Raw genomic sequence first — 19,846 nt, forward strand, 5'->3', positions numbered from 1 at the left:
CAATCTCAGTTATTGGGCCGGAGTAGGCCCGCGGCTTATTGGTGTCAGTCCAAAGTGTTTGTCGGTCTGCTTGATTTCTTGTCTGTTTTCATCGGTTTTTATTGTTCTTCTGTGATTTGGAGGTTGCGCCATCCCGAGGCAACTGAATGGATAGATTGCTAGCTCCTCGTGACCCGACCCTTAAAGGCGGTGAGTAGTGAGTCTTTGACTCGGCTTAGAATCTAGGCATTAGTGGTCTCTTTGTCCTTGTATCTCATGTGTATTTTTTTGGATAGTTTGGTTGTATTCCCCTCTTAATTGTATTCAGATGGATTCGATGTATTTGCCTATTCTTAGGCTTTTAATGAAATGAATTGCTGATAAAAAAAAAAATCTCAGTTATTGCACTTTCAAAAAAATAAAAATAACTTAGTTGTTGCAGGATGAATGTGTTCTACAATTATAAATCACTAGCGCGTTTGGGGCACACACCCATGCCATGCGTGTGCAAAGTGAGAAAAAATAAATCACTAAGGCTCCGTTTGGCTAAATAAGTCAACTGGCTTATTTTTTGTCCTTATTCAATTTTTTTTACGTATTTGTTAGTTTTTCGTCAATTTTTGGAGGATTATTGCATCGTTATGATGAGAGGAATATAAAAAGTAAAAAATTATGATCAAAATCCATTTTTTTTTGAATAAAGACGAAAAAATTGGTTTATTGATTTATTATTGTCTTTATTTAAAAAAAATAGATTTCGATCGTAATTTTTTACTTTTTAGATTCCTCTTGTCATGACGATGTAATAATCTCCAAAAAATTAATGAAAAACTAACAAATACGAAAAAAAATTAAATAAGAATAAAAAAACAATCCAGTTAACTTATTTAGCCGAATGAGGCTTAAATAAGGCAGAGTAGTTAATTGAAGCAGTTGACAGAGAAAATAGTGGGGAATGGACAGTTATAGATGGTGATGTTTGGTTCTAAAATGTTAATTAACAAATCTATTCCCAAACAAACACACAAACCAAACACCCCCCCCCCCCCCCCCCGGCATGTGAAATGTTACTTGTGGATAGTTTTGAAATTAAAAGTATGAGCAGTTTCTTCTTCTTTTTTTGTTAATCGATAGAAAAGATTGATTATTTACATCATATATGAAGTAGAAAGTACAAATCCAAGATGCTACATCAATTATAAGAGTCATAAGAGCATCTCCAGCCTTCACCCATATTTTTCCTCAAATTTGAGTCAAATTTTGGGTAAAAACCCATTTTGGGTAGACACATCTCCAACCATCAAATCCAAATTTTACACATCTCCCTCTTTCTCTCTCTCTAACTAGCCGTTGGAGAAATGGGTCAAGGCAAAAGTTGTCTCAGATTTGGGCAAAAAAATGGGTAAAACCCAAAATGGGGAAGGGTTTGGGTCAAAGATTGGAGAGAGATTTTTGTGGTTTTTGCCCCATTTTAAAATTTGAGTCTTAAAATGGGTCAAGGCTGGAGATGCTCTAAGACAATCAAACCCAATAACTCAACCAATACAACAAATAAGCCAATTATAGGATAAAAACAAAAAAAAAAAAAAGAAAAGGAAAAGTTCCTTTAAGGGAAGTACACCCACACGCAGGGAGATAGAGATTTGAACTCTTGACCTCTTAGTGAGATGCAAGAATCCTAATTAATTGAGCTAGCCCCAATTGATTGTATGAGTAGTTTTGAGTCCATAAAAAAAAGGTGCTCTCCATTTATAAACAGAAAAGATAGCTAGATGGGCAGATTTTGCCTCCAAAGCTTTTCAAAAGCCTTGACTATTAATAGAGTGTTTTTCATAAATTCTTATAACATTAAGGCCAATATTTATTAAAAGATATATGTTACTCTGTTGCTTAGCATTCCATGCGCTAAAACCTTTGTTAATTAGTTGGAGCCTTGGATAACACGAAATAAGGAAATATGAGCTCAAAAGGAAAATATTTTCTAGAAACATAAACATGCCTAAAACATGGTCAAGACATAGGAAGTTGCCTGAAAATGTTAAGTTAACGCTACCAGAAATTTTGTGTTCAGAGACGACTTAAATCGTCAAAAAATGCATATTTTTTAAATCGTCAAAAAATGCATATTTTTTTGTTGTCAATAGATAGGTTGTCACCAATAGGTTGTCTCCAAAAGTCACAAAATCTTGTTGTTTCTTCACCAATAGTAACATTAAATTTCGTCACAACTTTTTTCGTTAGCAAAAATACTTTTTCTTGTAGGGTAAAGGACAGAAGGTCGCCACTCCCGTTTGTTTCGTCAAAAAGCTTATGAAAGAGTTGTATTAGAATCTTTCTGAGCTTGAAGCCAAAGATCCCCTTTAGATTGGACCAGGAGGCCTTAATGATCTTTAAGATTATCTTGGCTGTAATTTTTTTTTTTCCCCTTTGTTGCAGGGTTGGCATCAAACTGCAAGTTTAAAAAAATTAATTCAAAGGTTAAAGTGGGACACATTGAAATAGCTAGCTAGAAATCAAGGTTAAATGTGAACCACATTACAAGAAGGAAGTTAGTGCAACAACTATGGAGCTTCTAAAACAAAACAATAAACATCTAATCCGAGGACAACTTAATATCTAATATTGTAAGAATGGTCACACTACAATATTTCGAATCATACGACTATCTTCGACTTTCCAAAATACTAGTACACCACCAATCAGTAAACATGACCACCACCACACATCACTGTCCGCAGCCTTGCAACCTGCACAACTATTCCCAACTTTGTCATCATCTAGGTCTCGCCGTCATTGCTCAATGTTCTAGGTATCACTAATTTTTCAAAATTTAAACCTTTTTGTTGCACCCCTCTTCTATTTAAGTTGCGATCAACACCCATCATCCAATATCAATCTCTACCAAAACTCACATCCAAAATCTATTATTTAAATCTTGCTTACATCACAGTCCCAATCACGCCACCATCAATCCTCACATGACTAGCTACTCCCATTGTTGTTCGGAAAACCACATTCAAATGAAAACACTAGTTAGGTAGAGGAGGAGGAGGAGGAGGAGAGGGAGAGAGGCTAGCCTAAAAGAGGGTAATTCGGTAAATTTATTAGGTCATTACATGGTGTTAACTGTTAGGGGTGGTCACCGATATTTTCAAAGAAAAAGGGCGAACACAGTGCTATTTAAGGAATATAATGGGGGTGCTTCTGTGTTTCTATATGAAACTGTGTGATGTGAAACTCAAAAAACGCAGAAACCTCGTAAAGTCGGAAGCCAACCCGACCAGCCAACACCGTCAATCGGAGACGGGCTTCGGAGTTGAGAGAGAGAGAGAGAGAGATGGGGTTCCGATGTATTGAGTGTGGATTTCAGGTTGGTAACAGTAAAAATCTATTTGTCCAGTATTCTCCAGGAAACATCCGCCTTATGAGATGTGTATGTGTTCTCTCTCTCTCTCTCTCTCTCTCTCTCTCTCTCTCTCTCTCTCTCTCTCTCTCTCATTATCCAATTTGGGTTTCTTTCATTTTATTTTCTTGTGAATTTTCACTAACTCTTCAGTAAAATTGCGTTTCTTTGATGTGGCAGGAGAATTGCAAAGCAGTTGCAGACGAGTATATAGAATGTGAGATCATGGTAAAGATCCAAAATTGAATTCAAATAATTAAAGCTATGATCTTTGTCTGTGCCCTTCTAATGTACAATTGTTTTGTTTGGCCTTTTTAATCTTTTGCTAATTAATCAGGTTTTTGAGACTTTGGTTTTGTGCAGATCCTTTTGATTGATTTGATATTGCACAAGCCCAAAGCATATAGACATCTACTCTACAATTCGCTCAATCGACAAGCAGTGAATCATCAGGTGTAAAAGAAATTGATTGGTTTACTAGTATACTCTCTGTCTCTCCCTCTATATAAACATATGTACACATGTATATGTATATATGTCTCATTTTCTATGAAACTCCATGTTGAATTGTAATGAGCATGCTCCTATTGCGATATAAGCAGTCGGCCCAAAAATCCCTAGCACCAATTACTTGTCTTTGGGTGATGCTACTGCTATTTAAGCTCAGAAGTTTTGCATTGCCATTCTATTCTTTAATTGGCTGGTTTTATTGACATGGAACTGGAATATACATCACGTGCAACATCATTTAAGTCGTTTGAATACAACTATTGGCGAAAAGATAACCAATCCCACTGTTTTGTGAGGTAGAATATGTTGGGATGCAGTATTGGTAATCCCTCGCTGTTGGTCGGGTGGGATTATTCAACTTGTGAGATTATATTTTCTCTCACTTGTTACTAGTAGTCTGACCATTTAAACAGGGCCTCTTAGGTGTTTAATTAGCGAGTTTAGAGCCTCTAGCCGTGTAAGCATGTAGTGTTACCTACCAACCTTCAGTTAGGTCATCTCTGTCATGGCTGTATTGAGTTTTGAAGGATGTTTGACATTATCGCAGAGGTTGTGTTCTGACTTTTGGACAACTTTTGCAGGGCTTGTTTTGGAAGACGGCTTTTGCTTTTCTTCTTCTGGATGCATGTATCCATTTCTTCATCTGACTTTGACTGCTAATATTATTGCTTATATTTAAACTCCTCTTCAAATTCTACGTGGTAAACCTTACCATCTTCAGACAGGGTCCTGCTCTTGAATCAGAGTGAAGAGGGATGGGGTTTGTCCGTGGGCTTTTCTACATTAGTTTCAAGATATGGAAAGGTTTGCTTGCTTTTCACTGAATATCAATCAAACTTTTGGAGTCAACAATCTGTTATGAGCTCAATGGACTTACCAATGTCAGTTTTAGGTGCTGATGGATCTCCTATTTGGAAACTTCGTATTTCTTAGTTTTCTACTTCTCGTGACAAGATATTTTTTGGAAGCATCTTTTGGAGCCTTGCGGTAATTTTTTTAGAATTTTATTTTAAGGATTCTGGAGCTATTGTTCTTGAGAATGTACTTTAATAAGTGAGATGACCTTTACTTGAGGCAAGCCGTGAGAATTGTTGCGTGGAAAATTCAGCTCAAAAAGCTTTTTCTTTTTTGTGCAACATTTATATTTTGACAGAAACGAAAGTGCCCGAATCAGTTTCTAGTATAAAACCCGACAAAATTTATATTAGCAACTCCCCTTAATATCGTTTCGAAAAGAACTCCCTTAATATCAGGAAATGAAAAAAGAAAACTACTAGTAATGTTCTATCATTTATGCAAATTACAGTGTGGTCAAAATCTTATGATTCGATACATTCGATATGTGTGGAGGTAAATTTGATATGTGTCTCTCTCAATGTCTCTTAGGTTTTAAATTTTAATAAATCTTTCGGTATGCTTAGGATATGATGCGTGCCTTACAATCCGGTACGTTGTGAGTAAATATTTTTTTGATGATGTCCATATGAGCCATTACAGGGTATGCGATACTGTGGCGCCATGAATTTTCTTACTAGAGCATGAAATTTTCATACCAGAAGTTTCGTGAAATTGGACCTTGGATTCAATTATTTAAACAGTTAGTTCAGTCTTCTTAACACGGGAGTAGTTGCCAACTTGCTAGAATTACCAAATTTAGGATACATTGACAAGAATGAGTTTGATAAACGTGAGCGTGAACGACTAGATAGAAACCTGGGCATACATGATTCTCTACTATCAGCATCTTCACCTTATTCTTGCGAGTCTTTAATCCTTAATTCCTTATCAGTTGGATTATTCTTTTATATTCTATGCAGGTACATAGACGTTTTGCTTGCCATCTTTATTTCTAGCTACTTCAAGATCTTTCTCATTGTCATGATGGTAAGCTTTCTTATGTCACTTGACCATCCAATGGCTTACTGTTGTAAAAGCTTTTAACTGTTCGTTTCGTTTTGCCTCTTTTTTTTATCAAACATTTTATGAATTTAATTTGTAATCTATGCAACTAAACTTGTGCTTCTATCTTTGATTATCCATTTTGCAGGTTTGGGAGTTTCCATCTTCAGTGCTTTTTATCATTGATATATTCGTTCTATCCTCCAACACAGTGGCTCTGAAAGGTCAGTGAGTAGCACTTGGAAGAGGATGACCTGTGCGTCACCTTAAAAATATGAAAGAGAAATCTGATCATTCGAGATCAATGATATTATTGTTACTTGTGTATGATTTTCTATTTTTGTGATCCTGGCCAGATATTTTTATGCTATTTATTACTATTTATTTCTTGCAACAGGAAACTTAACATAATTTTAGTCCCATTGATTCCGCATTTCTTTGGAGATTCTCTGCCTATTCAAGAACTTATAACCCATGAACATTGCTGTCAACCTGTCATTATCTTAGTATTTGTTAACAACTTTGACACTTCTGTTCTTGTTTCATTTTTGGCTTATAACTGAACTGTCTTCTGAGGAAACCATGTTGTGTGTTTGTGTTTACATGTACCAGTGATCACCGAGTCATCCATCGAGAAATGTATCGGGGCTTGCTTTAGTGCACATGCTGTTAAGTTATTTTTCAGAGGGTTGCTTGACATCGCCTACCGAGATCACTAAGACGATCAATTAAAACTCCGTTGCTCCGTTGCCTGATGCCTCAGTTATATGTATCTTTTCCTTTCATGTATGTCAATGTGGACATCTCGAAGCTGACTTGTTCACTTGGTGATCCAATGTGACCCAAACACTTCCTACATCGATGATATCTAGAAACTGTGGTTTTAACTTCCCTCCTGCACCCCCAAGTGATCCAAAGTCTTGTACAAGTGGAAGAACCCAGATTAGGAGCCCTATGATCTTAAGTTATACAATGTTGTTCACGATTGTATCCTCCTACAGCTGATCTCCCTCTTCAGCCCCATCCCACTTCTGGAACTCCTGTTCTACTCTGTAAAATCAGAATATTAGCTTAATTGAAGAATAGCAGGGTTTTTTTTTCCAATGAACGGCAGTTGATTTTCTTAATTTAAGTTACTGGTTTACAAGTTTGGGATTAATCTTGATTTTCCATGATTCTGTGAAAAGTTGATGTGGGCTTTTGATAGTTTATGCGAACATATCGAATATGTGGTTAGCATTGAAGAAGGGAGAAGAAGAAGATCAGGGCATGAAGGCCAATTTACTGGTATGGTCAAGGGAAGGGAGAGGTGCACTTTACCATAGCCCTATTTACCAGTTTTTGCAATGGTAGGGCTGCCAGAGGCACATTTGGTGATTAGAACCATTCATCTCGTATGCCCTATAGAGAAATTATTCGTGCAAAACATCAACTTGATTGGACTTCGGTAATCACATGAATAGATTACGATTATTTCACATAATGTGAAGCTTGTATTTAATCTGAAACCGTCTACTTGGATAAACATTTTTGGTTGCTGTGCCCTGTGGATATCTAACTGATCTAATTTTTAAATGGTTGATGATCTTTGACCCGGAGCCTATATGAAGTATGAACAAATTTTGATCATTGAAATGGGTTTAGAGTAGTCTCAAACTATACCAAATAGGTTCGTAGCAAAGTGGATAGGAGTCAAACCCCACACCAAGGCCACCTCGTCTTGGTGCTGCATTAGGATGACAAAAATAAATGTCTATACTTGAGATGTCACTTTTCAGTATGAAAATTAAATTTGATGCAAAACTGTTTTAGGCAAACTATTTCAAAAATCTGCCTTCAACCCATTGCATTCACACACCAAATTGAGTCACTTGGAAATGAAGCTGCCTCCATCCGTCATTAATCCTTGTTACCAAAGCGACAGTGCCCACCCATCCAGAAATGAATGGAAAACCTGTTTCAAAATATTTGTGTAGTCCGCAAAACGAAAAGTTAAACATAAGTATAATTTTTGCAAGAAAAATCCCAAAAAAATTAAACAATCTTTTAATTAATGAAACAAGTTTGAAATTTTTGTTTTTGGAAAAAATATTCAAGAACGGACAAATATTTTTTGACGGGGAGAGTTCATCAGACTATGATGCTTGACATTGTTGACAACGCCTCACATCCCCAAACTCTACCAAAATGATGGTAACCATGTGGCTAATTATGATAGTAACATTCCATTCTCACCACATCGGTACAAAATAAAAAAAAATCCAAAATACAGGCCTAGACCATTTGTACAGACGGACTTTCCTTGGTGCTGAGATCCAAAGTCTAGAGGAAAACGAGGGAAACAAAGAAAGTGAAGGTCCCTACGATACTAGGCTCGCTCACACACCAACCCCGGTGAGTGAAAATTGCTTCTGATTCTATAAATGTTCATCATCTACTACATTTCTAGACTCCGAATACACGCCTCCTCATAACATCATGATCCCGAAATTAGTTTCAATTGCCATAACAAACATCCTACATAAGCAGAACTTAACCGGTTGGTCCGGGTCCCTGTTTTGTACCGTATTTCTGTAGAATCGAAGTACGTTTGGCAAACGGAAACATGGTTCACTATAGTAGCAATACTTTATCTGTAAGTGATTCCATCTTTAAGCATTAAGTTGATGTAAACATTCACAGAAACAATATAAGATAGTTGGCCTTCCCTCGTCAATTCAACTACAAGCCACAACAACATTTCAACTGCTGTTGTCTCAACTACCAGACAGGGAATTCAGCCATCCTCACATATATATTCATCACCATAATGCAGACCGACTCGAAAGTAGGCAAAACCTTCATAAAAACCAAAAAAAAAAAAAGAATCAATGGCATATCCAGGATTTCAACTTTGGAGGTACGAACGCATATAACACCACAATTGTCCTACAAATACTTGCCGCATCCAGAATGATGATTCGGCATCTCCTCCTGCATCCAGAAATTTTAGCATTTCAACACCAATGGGCAACAGAAGATATCCGTGAAACGTTCTACAAGTGTACAAGGTGGCAACTAGAAGAGACCATGGATCCCATTAACTGCCCTTATCACTACTTCTGTGACAGCACCTTCCAAGGTAATTATCCGCTTGCTGCGGATATTTCGGTAATCTGCCTTACAACGGTGTCGTATCTAGCAACCCTAATCTCAATCATAACGGAGATATATGGGGCCACCAAGCGACCTCGTCTTGCTCAACTAAGTAGAAGATACTTGCTACCATCTGGTCCAATTTCTCTCCCGATACTCCTCTTGGCCCTTGCCAAGGGACAAAGGATCAATACACTGATTTCAATCTCGTGTGTGGGTACCTCTATGCTCCAACTGATTCAGCTCTCTGCTCTTGTTTTCGACAACGCAGCTGAGAAAAATGACATCAAATATGCATTCTACATTGTCTCAACAGTCTCTGGAATTTTGCATGCAAGCCTATACCTAGATTCCACCATATTGCCTTACTATACAGGTTTTGATGCCCTAGTCTCGTCAACTTTTTCTGGTGAGTGTAAATCTTGCGTTTGTCGGAGAGAGATTCTGGTTGTCGGAGGGAAGGTTTTGTCTTACCAGGGGTGGTCCCTAACTACGTTTATAGTTGTAGGTACTCTTTGTGTAAGGATAATTTGCAGACTGTATAAAGATTACAAGGGGAAAGCAAAAGTAATCAAGACCCTGTTGGAAAACTCAGGTTGGATGTTGATTGCTATGGATTGTGTCTATCTAATAGCTAATTCTCCTCCTGAAAGATCCATCTCACGTGTTGCAGCTTCATCAGGTCTATTTGTTTTGATTTGTCTTCATGTACTCAGAAAGGCATGTACTTGGCTTAAGGAATGGAACTCAAGGTGCACAAATAAGTTCACAAACAGCCAAACACAAAGAACAATACAGTAAAGACATACTGATGTTGATGTAACTCGGGGAGTATCCTCTTCACTATAAATGACATTATCCGAAAGAAAAATTCATAATTTCAATGTCACAAGGACGGAGTACCAATCAAGAGATAGAAACGGCACACTACATAATTTATCGTTACAAGGTGCTGACTTTTACCTTGTATTACTCCCTACCCCCAACCAAAAAGAGGGAAAAAATTACACGAAAGAATAAAACAAAATCCTCATTAAAAAGACTTCTTTAGAAGCACCGAGAAAATAATTAGCGAGATTCCAAAGCACATTACAAGAAAAATCTCCTGCGACTAGTGTCCATCTCCGCCTATCGTTTCAAACGGAAAGAAAGAAACAAAAGTCAGTGATAAATGAGCTGGACAAGTGAAGGAATTTTTCACAGAAAAACAAATAAGTACGAAATTTTGTCAGTTCGATAGAAAAGAAAATATTGGATGCTTAGTACTTTACCTTGTGAACCCACTCATATTCTCCACTTTTCGTATCAAATGTTCCATGTTGCAGACTAATCAACTTCAACGTGAAACGAGGACCACATTCCTGCAAGTTTGGAATTGAAAATTTGTTTGCGACACATAGATAGACTAAGCAACTAGTCCCTCGACATCAGTTTATGTTAGACTAAACACCAAAATAACCTCCTGCAATATAGGAAAATAACTACAAGTGCTGTGGAGCTGTGGTTTAGCAGGTGTAAGAAGGAGATATTGAATGTTGATCATCTGTCTTGAGTGCTCAGTCACAAAACAGGATATGGACATGTTTACGGAAGCTGTCTATTCAATGACGGGATTTGATTTTTACTCAGGCAGCCACAAACCTAACAGGGAACATTCTGCATAATTATTTGTAGGTTGATGCTGGTTGCCTATGTCTATACAAATTAAAGGACACAAAAGCTAGAGTTTTTCAAGCTAAAAGCTACAAGTACATAAATTCTATGATCCAGGACATATTGGATGGTTAAAAGATCATGTTAATTCATAAACACAAAAATGGCCTCAGACGGTATTGACGCAACACATTTTTGCGTCCAACGATTGTTGAGGTGGTAGATACAGTGTTCTAGATGTGCGGCTGATGCTTTCCTGTTCCATTGTCTGATGCTAGATGCTTTCTAGCTAATGTTTTGAAAATTTGTACTTGTCTGGGGTCATGCCCGTTGCCCCTTGTCCGTATGTAAATTTTTCCATCTGTTCATATCATTCTCTTAACCACAGGGCAGCATAAATAGTGAATAGCTTTCAGTAAACAAACTTTGAAGTCAAATGGAGAAGTTTTTGATAAACCAGTAACAGACTACAAAATACCAGTTTAAATAGAAAATCTTTTGAGGCTCCAATCTGTTTTTCTTCTCTTTATAGATGCAGGAATTAGGTGAATCACATGACAGCTTTTACTAAGACTAAAGAGACTGTCTATAAGATGATTTGCTACCAGCCATCGGCATGGAATAGCAGTAGAGAGTAGAGACGAATCAGAAGTTCTAACTTTTTATGTTTCTGTCCGGTAGAGCCAGTGTTTTAAAAAGCGCGTGAGGCGCGCGCTATAGCACGAGGTTCAGCGCAGCGCAAGGATTGCGCTTCTAGAATGTGGGCTATAGTGCGGAACCCAAAGGCGCACGAAAGGCAAGCGCTTTTTGTTTTGAAGTAAAAAACGATCTCACACCTTGCTGAAGGATGTGATGCACTGAATAATTTCTACCTTTAAATCGATCTCAACCCTATTCTTCAGATCGAGCAGCCTCTTCTTCAGACGATTCAGACCAGGACTCCAGGACGCTTCTTCTTCTCCCTCTCTGATCGTCTGTCTAGACTCTAGGTAACTTCTTCTTCTTCTTCCTCCTCTCGCCGTCTCACTTCTTCTTCTTCTTCTTTCTATTTTCCACCGACGGACCGACCCACCTGTTTTTTTTTTCCAATCACAGTCACACAGTGACACTCACGGTGACTCACCTGCTGTTATTTTTATTTTTATTTTTTTTTGTTTCCAGTTCTGTTTAAAGTCTTTGTTCAGTTTGTTGTATTTATTTGTACTTGTTAATTTTAGATGACATCTGAAAATTCTAGTAAAAAGGACCTTGGTTGGAAGTATTGCGAAAAGGTTGATCCACACAATTCTACCAAGTTGAAATGTATTTTTTGTAACGAAGTGAAAAATGGGGGTGTGTCAAGAATCAAGCAACACCTTGCTGGAGGAGTTAAAAGGAATACGGCGGCATGTCGCTGATGCCCACCTGAGGTTAGAGAGGAGATGAGAGAGTTCATACGTAAAAGGGATGAAGCAAAGAGTCAAGTTAAGTCTATACCAGATTTTGCTGATGCAATGAATGATAATGATTATGACCTTGAAGATGATGATATTGTTGAATCCAATTCCCGTTCTAAGAAATCTTCTACTCACGGAAGCACCTCCGCATCTATTCATTCTAAGGCTAAGAAACCAAGAACCATAGGGCCTCTCAACACTTACTACACTTCTGAACCAGAGGTGGTGGTGGAAAATAGAAAAGCCAAGGGCAAGCAACCAAAATTTGATGAGAATGAACCACATAAGAAACTATTGAAAGACCGGGCTCATCAGGCTATTGCAAGGTGGATATATGATTGTAGGATACCTCTAAATGTTGTGAACATGATAGTTTTGTGCCAATGATAGAGGCTATTGGGCAATACAGTCCGGGTTTGACCCCACCAACTTATCATCAAGTGCGAGTTCCTCTTCTAAAAAAAGAGGTGGAACATGTTAACAAGTTGATGGAGGAGCACAAAAAAGACCAGGAACAATATGGGTGTACGCTAATGAGCGATGGGTGGACTGATAAGAGAAATAGAACATTGATGAATCTTTTGGTGAATTCTCCGAGAGGGACCATGTTTCTTAAATCTATGGATGCGTCTAGATTTGTAAAGCATGCAGAAATGATATATGAATTGCTTCATGGTTGGGTGGAGCATATTGGAGAAGAAAACGTGGTTCAAATTGTTACGGATAGTGCCGCGGCAAATGTGGCGGCAGGTGAGAATTTCAATTTGCTATTTTGTTGTGTTACTTACTTGAAGTTATGAACAATTGAAAATCACTTTTTATTCTAAATTTCTAGTTCTAACTTATAACACAACTTATTTATAACAATTACCAGGGAGGTTGTTGGAGGCAGAACGACCTCACTTGTTTTGGTCACCGTGTACTGCCCATTGCTTGGACTTGATGTTAGAAGACATTTTCAAGTTACCAAATTTGAAGACAACTTGGGAAAGGGCAATAATGATGCATGGTTATATTTATAATTGACCCTCTTTGTTGAATATGATGAAGCAATTTACCCAGAGGAAGGAACTCATTAAGCCGGCAAAAACTCGGTTTGCAACTGTTTTTTTGACTTTACAAAGGGTTTATGAACAAAAGGGAAACTTAAGGAAGATGTTTACTTCAAAGAAGTGGACCAATAGCAAATGGGCAAAAGAGCAACAAGGACAACATGTAGAAAAAATCATGTTGATGCCATCATTTTGGAGGAATGTGCTCCTTTCCCTCAAGTTCGCATCCCCACTTGTTAAGGTACTTAGATTGGTTAATGGAGAAGTCAAGCCTCCAATGGGATACATTTATGAGGCTACGGATCGGGCTATAGAAACTATTGCAAATTCCTTCAATCAAAATAAGAAGATGTATGATGAGGTATTTAAGATAATCGACAAGAGGTGGGATGTCCAATTGCATCGACCTTTCCATGCAGCTGGTTTTTACTTAAATCTTGAATTTTTTTACAAAGATCCAGAGGCTTGCAAAGTTCCAAAAGTCATTGGAGGCCTATACAAATGTATCACAAAGTTGATTCCCAATAATGATACACAAGACCTTGTTTGTGCCGACTTGATGAAGTATGAGAGAGCTGAAGGACTCTTCAGTAACCCAATGGCAAAGAGGCAAAGAGATACAAGGGCACTAGGTATCACCATCACACCATGTTAACCTTAATCTAGTAACTAATTAAAGTCCTAAGAGTTACACTTTAAGAATGTTTTCCAATATCTATATTCTATGGTGTGCAGCTGTGCAGCTGACTGGTGGGCCTCATTTGGTCATGAGGCTCCCGACTTGCAAAAATTTGCCATCAAAGTTCTTAGCCTTACTTGTAGTTCCTTGGGATGTGAGCGTAATTGGAGAGTCTTTGAGCATGTGAGTATATGACAATCAAGTGCATTCATTGACTTCCTTTAGTTATGTATGATCATGAATTTAAGTCCCTTTTATAATTAATTGTTAATGCAGATTCACACAAAAAAAAAGGAATAGACTAGCTCAAAAGCGTCTCAATGATTTGGTATTTGTTAAGTACAATAGAGCATTGAAACGTCGATACCTCAAACGTGATCGCATTGATCCCATAACCTTGAAAGATATTGATGAGAACAATGAATGGTTGGTTGGGAAGATGGAGGATGAGTTTGTGTGTGAGGGTGATGATTTGAATTGGGATGATGTTGCTTTAGCTTTTGGAGCCGAAGAACCAAGGAAAACAACTAGAGCATCAAGTTCAAAGTCAACAAACTCAACACCTATAGCGAAAATGGCAAAACCAACTCCAAAGGCTAAGGCTTCAAGAGAAAAGACATCTCTTATGGATGAGGAGAATGAAGAGGAAGAATGGGAGACGGATGATGAGGAGGAAGAAGATGTGAAAGGATATAAATCAGAATCGTCAGATAATGATGATGATGAAGATGAAGTTCTTGGTTCTGAGAATGATGATTAATGCCTATGCATGCCTCTAGATTTTATTGCCTTTAATCATTTTGTTATGTCTCAAAGGCTAAACATTATTATGTTAGCTTTTCATGGATGATATGTTATGTTTAGTGTTTGGTACTTTTGTTTAACCATTGACATGTTATGTTTTATGACATTTGAAAGTTTTACAAGTGTTTGTTTGTGTTGAAAACTTGTTCTAATAAAATTTGCCTCGTTGCGAAGAAATTTGTTTTTTTTTTTTGCGCTTCGCGTCAATAAAGTGCACGCCGCGCCTTGCGCTAAAGCCCTAAGGGACCGTTGTGCCTTTCGCCATTTAAAACACTAGGTAGAGCATTAGACCTCTACTTCAAATTGTTAAACACAGACAAGTGGCCTGCAATTCTCACTCTTCCCAAAGAGTTACAAACAGTTCACAAACCACTTCTCCCATCTTCCATGGAAATCAACTGAACAAGTTGCTAACAAGACCAAGCATTTTGTGCAATCAACCAATCATGGACTTACTGAAGTTCCAGCAACTAGAGTCAAGTATCCAACCAACTAAGACCAACGGGGTTTAAGAGCTGGAAACACACAGAGACCGAGGAAACACAAACCTGAAGGCGGGCAACCATTTTCTCTTGAGAGCCGTTTTCCTCCTTGGTGTCCTTGCCTTTTTTCCCTTTTGAGTCAATCTGTTTCGTTTCTTTGCTTTCGAAAATGTACCTTTAACCCATATTAATGGCAAGATTCATTTATTAGAAAACTTTCAGACACACAAGTCAAAATTAGAAAATAGAAAACAAACACTACCCACCGATGATGGCGAAAGAATATAAAATCTCTCTGATTGTGGAAGGTTACCACTCGCCGGCCACGGAAATTTGGAGATTGCGGGAACAGAGACTGTATTAACCTAGATTGAAAAGAAAACCGCATATAGCAGTCAGAAAAATATTTATGATAGATAGTATGCATGTCTAGAAAGGTAAAACAGATCACTCACATCCACAAATCAATCGAGAGAGAGAGAGAGGGAGAGAGAGAGAGAGAGAGAGGGAGGGAAAATCTGTGTAACTTATGAGGATGATAGTCACAGATAAAAGTACAAATATTCAACACAACGGTTATAAAGGATGAGATAAGAATGAAACCTGCCAATGCGATGACCCAGACGCGTTGTGAAGTTAGACAAAACAAGCTCAGGCTCGTGACTAGTCGGGTTTCCATGATTCTGCAAGCAACATACATTTACATCAACAATCAGTATATATCCATATCTTTTTCAATAGGTAAGGCCAACTGATTCGGCAGCATCAAGCAATATGGATCTCTCATAGTTAACTTTCTAACCTAATCAGACCTAAGAATCTTTTCACCTCGAGCTTCTTTTGAAGGAACAAGAAACCCGACAAGGGTCTACCCCTGTAACATGGGGATCTTCCGTATCTCATTCCAAAGAGGTTGCTCTCGAGTGTCTTCCCAGGGAAAAAAAAAAGGGTTGACACCTCGTCCTTTTTCTCCTGGAGCTTGTTTTGAAGGAACAAGGAAACTCGAAAAGGGTCACTCTCTATCATTCCAAAGAGGCTGCCCTCATGTGTCTTTCATTGAGTACAAGGGTTGATCCAACGTCCTTTTCTCCTTGATCTTGTTTTGAAGGAACAAGGAAACCCGTCAAGGGTCTTCCCTAATAATAGAAGCATTAACCCCGATTCCTTTTCTTTTGAAAGAACAAAGATAAACGAAAGGGGGTTTACCCTTTTATCACAGGGGTCTTCACCCACATATTTGAAAACGGTTGTCCTCAAAACATAATTCAAAATATGTGGGTAAAGACCCCTGCGATAAAAGGGTAAACATCTACAAAAAAAAAAAAAGGCCAAGGAAAAATCAAATTCTTCAGAAGTCTCTTGAATATGTGGGGAAGACCCCTGCAATAAAAGGGTAGAGCCCTTTCTCATTTTTCCTTGTTCTTCCAAAACAAGATCAAGGAGAAAAGGAACCGGGGTCAACCCTTCTATACAAGGGGAAGACACTGGAGGGCAGACTCTTTGGAACAAGACCTAAGTTGAAAGGGTAGACCGTTGACAGATTTTCTTGTTCCTTCAAAACAAGATCAGGAGAAAAGGACGCAGGGCCAACCCTTGTACTCTCCAGGAAAGACACTTTAGGGCAGCCTCTTTGGAATGATAGAGGAAATACCCCCTAAGTTACAAGGGTAGACCCTTGTTGGGTTTCCTTGTTCCTTCAAAACAAGCTCAAGGAGAAAAGGACAAGCGGTCAACCTTGTTTTTTCCTTGGGAAGACACTTTAGAGCAGCCTCTTTGGAATGATGGAGGGAAGACCCCCAAGTTGAAAGGGTAGACCCTTTGTTGGGTTTCCTTGCTCTTTTTGGCATTGTATGCTTCCAAAAAATTGCTCCCTCTGTCCCATACTGTTGTGCATGTTTTACCATTTGAGACCTCTCAAATTGTTGTGCATCTTTTAATTTAATATGGATCTTGTTTGATAGATCTCAATTAGTTTTACTACACAAAGTTTTCGAAATCATAAAAAACGTTATAGATTGTGCAATATAGACAATTGTTCAAGTGACACCACTGCCCAAAAAAGCACAACAATTTGGGTCGAAGGGAGTAATTCAGTAATCCATTTTGAGAAAACACCCAATTCGTGTTCCTCATCTGATGAGCCCATCCAAAGCTACTAACTGAAAGGTTGCCTTTTAGGTTTGCCCAATATTTACAGAGCCATTGTAACTCAGTAAAAAAAAACGTAGTAGCCGAAACTGGGATGAGAGAGAGCTTGAATCACCAAACCTTAATGTCTTTGCGCAAAACAAGTTTTGAGAGCTTGAAATGGGCAGTAGGACCATCAGGTAAACCAATGACAAGGAGAGCATCTGAAGAACAACCACCAGAATTGACAAATAAAAACTTCCAATTCCAATAAAATTGAAGGAAGAGGAACAAGGAAGGCTGAGGCTGCTAACCAGGTTCCCTTCGGTTAGTATGAACAACTATAAGAGAAGTGAAATCTTTAGTCCTTCCATACTCTACAATCTGCAGAAAAATTAGAACGCTATCTTCAGATAATAAAGCGCTTGCAGCATTAACTCCGTACATAAGAAGTCATTTTAGATCATAGGTACCTCTCTTGAAGTAAGTAATCAATCAAAAAGCTGAAAACCAACAGAGCAAAAACCAGCACCTTTTTCAGATCATAGGTTCCTCTCTTGAAGTAATGAGCATTTGGGATCACAGTAAGTAATTCCGATATAAAAGCTGGTCCCCTCTATTGTTCAAGCAACATATGTTCCAAAGACAAACTAAAACACATCAGGAGAAAAAGCTTGCATAATGAATCTCATTTAAGAGATACCTACTTTTGAAAGCATATTCCTATGAATAGTTCTACAGCAACACACAAACGTTCAATTTGAAATAAGACATACAGTAGAGTTGAAACGGCCAGTGGTGATCAATATCTTCGGATTGCATTCACGCTTCAAAACTGAACAGAATTCATCCGCGTCATTACCCGCAAACAGCTGTCAATGCACAAAGTGAATGGGAAGGCAATCCCCCCATAAGCAGGGTTTCATATCAAGTTCCTCAATACTAAGATTTTGCAGAAATGATTGCTACAGCTAGGGTTGTCACAATGTTACAATTCATGATAGCATATGACCATATGGTATTTCTAGAGATGAAAGCGATACGTATATCTAAACATATCCCATGTCTACAAAAATCTTAGACACGTATATGATTAGGTACGTGTAGAGTTAAAATAATTACGTATCTTACGCTTAAGTTTTCCGATACCCACACAATCCATGATGCGACGCGCGGTACATTACACCGTAAATTTTGTTACCAGACAGTAACAACGAAGACATGAAATTTCATTTCATCTCAAAATTATGAACACACCCAATATATTTTGCATTTTACATCGGATACAACTCACACTTCTATCTAGGATACATCCTAACACAAGTAAAATGATGTGGGGGGGGGTTGTGGTGTGGGGGCGGCGCGCGTGGTTTTGAGAACCTGTCTTTATAAATAGGATACATCCTTTCTGCGAGCTACTAGCACGCAAAAAACCAGTTGCAGGAAGTGTGTATGTTCCCGTCCTTATGCTTCATGAATACAATGGCATACATATATGTCTATATATATGGCACAGGAAATACCTCTTCATCATCGGGTTTGCAAACGGTTTCGTCAAGCTCCCTGGTATTCTCAATGGTGCGGGGGATCATCTTCGGCGGCGGCTGCACAAACACGGTAACCAAACAATCAGAGCCCTAGATTTCAATTCCGCATAAAAATTGCTAGCAAAATACAGGGGTCCGGATATATATACCTCCTCGCCGAGCTCAAGAGCCCGCTTCTCAGCGGCATCACGAGTCTTGGCCCTCTTGCGTTTCTCGAGCTTCTTCTGTTGCTTGAGCTTGGCGTGTACGGCGGACCTCTTCTCCTTGTTCTTTATCGTCGACGGAAGCAGCTGCTGCCCATTACTTCCGTTCTTCTTCTGCTTGCTATCGTCGTCTCCGACGACGACGAAACTCTTGCGATTGCTTTTGCTGCCGTCCTCATCTCCATCGTCGCTCTTCTTCCGCTTTCCTGCCATGGCTGCTGTGAAATGGTTTTTCTAAACAGCATCCAAAATAAACCGCTGCATAGAACTAGTAGGTTTTTCTTAACTTTTAATTTACAAACTTGACCCTCCGAATTTCGCCTAATCTCAGAAAAGGGCAACAAAAAAAAAAGCACATCTCAGACAAGGGTACCCTAGTTGGGTGAGCAAAGAAATCATCAAATCGTGAATCTAATACTTAAGAATTAGTCCGAACCGGTCAGTCTGGTCCGGCGGTGTGGTTCGGTCCTGGTTTACAAAATGGTAAAACAAACTTAAATGGATGGCATACGAATTTATTCTCAAAGTTCTGGTTTCATACTAATTTGAACCGTAGTTTTTCCTTACATGCAATTTGATATTTTTTAAGAAACATTACACAATAGTAATAAATTCAACCATGATATACTATCATCTTATATATCGATATTTTTTTGTCACTTACAGTAGATTTGAAGCTTCTATTTTTTTTTTTTTTTTACTTTAGGAATTTTAAGAAAATTGATTCAAACACAAGTTTCTTTTTATGCAAAGCGTCATTGCTCTTAATACCTTTTAAAGAAATAATCTCAACTTGAAGTAATCCGTGGTTTAAAATCAAACCATAGTATTATAGTTTGGATTAGGTCGGCTATATGTGTTTTGAGGATTAGTTTAGTTCTCAAAATTTTCAATTCATAAGAATTTGTTTAGTTCACACTCACCCCTAACTCGTGTG

At 38.3% G+C, this 19,846-nt stretch overlaps 4 protein-coding genes across 6 annotated transcripts; 3 read left to right on the forward strand and 1 right to left on the reverse strand.

Annotated features, from left to right (window-relative positions):
* Window positions 1-3,156: 3,156 nt before the first annotated feature.
* On the forward strand, window positions 3,157-6,895 carry LOC131334520 (protein ARV 2). Its single transcript, XM_058369569.1, has 9 exons — window positions 3,157-3,412; window positions 3,563-3,610; window positions 3,746-3,835; window positions 4,474-4,519; window positions 4,614-4,696; window positions 4,785-4,879; window positions 5,710-5,776; window positions 5,940-6,015; window positions 6,404-6,895. The coding sequence occupies exons 1-9, from the start codon at window positions 3,317-3,319 to the stop codon at window positions 6,508-6,510; spliced, it is 708 nt and encodes a 235-aa protein (XP_058225552.1). The 5' UTR covers window positions 3,157-3,316; the 3' UTR covers window positions 6,511-6,895.
* A 1,649-nt stretch (window positions 6,896-8,544) lies between these two features.
* Window positions 8,545-10,755, forward strand: LOC131325707 (uncharacterized). Its single transcript, XM_058358114.1, has 2 exons — window positions 8,545-9,608; window positions 10,439-10,755. Exons 1-2 carry the CDS (start codon window positions 8,744-8,746, stop codon window positions 10,456-10,458), a joined length of 885 nt encoding a protein of 294 aa, XP_058214097.1. The 5' UTR covers window positions 8,545-8,743; the 3' UTR covers window positions 10,459-10,755.
* Window positions 9,741-19,161, reverse strand: LOC131325698 (uncharacterized). Its single transcript, XM_058358105.1, has 11 exons — window positions 18,856-19,161; window positions 18,683-18,763; window positions 17,936-18,031; window positions 17,692-17,775; window positions 17,474-17,543; window positions 17,301-17,383; window positions 15,636-15,715; window positions 15,299-15,397; window positions 15,099-15,207; window positions 10,198-10,287; window positions 9,741-10,054 (listed from the first exon to the last, which is right to left on the reverse strand). Exons 1-11 carry the CDS (start codon window positions 19,120-19,122, stop codon window positions 10,016-10,018), a joined length of 1,098 nt encoding a protein of 365 aa, XP_058214088.1. The 5' UTR covers window positions 19,123-19,161; the 3' UTR covers window positions 9,741-10,015.
* On the forward strand, window positions 11,863-14,589 carry LOC131325717 (nucleolar protein 12-like). Of its 3 annotated transcripts, none has more exons than XM_058358131.1 (2): window positions 11,863-12,765; window positions 12,890-14,589. In XM_058358131.1, exons 1-2 carry the CDS (start codon window positions 12,399-12,401, stop codon window positions 13,039-13,041), a joined length of 519 nt encoding a protein of 172 aa, XP_058214114.1. In that variant the 5' UTR covers window positions 11,863-12,398; the 3' UTR covers window positions 13,042-14,589. The 3 variants fall into 2 exon arrangements, with proteins under 3 accessions (XP_058214114.1, XP_058214122.1, XP_058214106.1); XM_058358123.1 differs by having other exon boundaries at window positions 12,890-13,796.
* Window positions 19,162-19,846: the final 685 nt, after the last annotated feature.

The sequence above is a fragment of the Rhododendron vialii genome, chromosome 1a, assembly GCF_030253575.1.
Source record: "Rhododendron vialii isolate Sample 1 chromosome 1a, ASM3025357v1".
NCBI lineage: Eukaryota > Viridiplantae > Streptophyta > Magnoliopsida > Ericales > Ericaceae > Rhododendron > Rhododendron vialii.

Excerpts from the sequence above, each read along its gene's own strand:
- LOC131325698 (XM_058358105.1), bottom strand. The coding sequence starts at position 19,122 with ATGGCAGGAAAGCGGAAGAAGAGCGACGATGGAGATGAGGACGGCAGC. Across the intron at positions 17,544-17,691 it reads GAACCTATGATCTGAAAAAG|ATTGTAGAGTATGGAAGGAC; the intron begins GTGCTGGTTTTT and ends ATTTTTCTGCAG. Across the intron at positions 15,716-17,300 it reads TTTTGCGCAAAGACATTAAG|AATCATGGAAACCCGACTAG; the intron begins GTTTGGTGATTC and ends TGTTGCTTGCAG.
- LOC131325707 (XM_058358114.1), top strand. The coding sequence starts at position 8,744 with ATGATGATTCGGCATCTCCTCCTGCATCCAGAAATTTTAGCATTTCAA. Across the intron at positions 9,609-10,438 it reads ACGTGTTGCAGCTTCATCAG|GTGTAAGAAGGAGATATTGA; the intron begins GTCTATTTGTTT and ends GTGGTTTAGCAG.
- LOC131334520 (XM_058369569.1), top strand. The coding sequence starts at position 3,317 with ATGGGGTTCCGATGTATTGAGTGTGGATTTCAGGTTGGTAACAGTAAA. Across the intron at positions 3,611-3,745 it reads ATATAGAATGTGAGATCATG|ATCCTTTTGATTGATTTGAT; the intron begins GTAAAGATCCAA and ends GGTTTTGTGCAG. Across the intron at positions 4,520-4,613 it reads TTTTCTTCTTCTGGATGCAT|ACAGGGTCCTGCTCTTGAAT; the intron begins GTATCCATTTCT and ends TACCATCTTCAG.
- LOC131325717 (XM_058358123.1), top strand. The coding sequence starts at position 13,057 with ATGATGAAGCAATTTACCCAGAGGAAGGAACTCATTAAGCCGGCAAAA.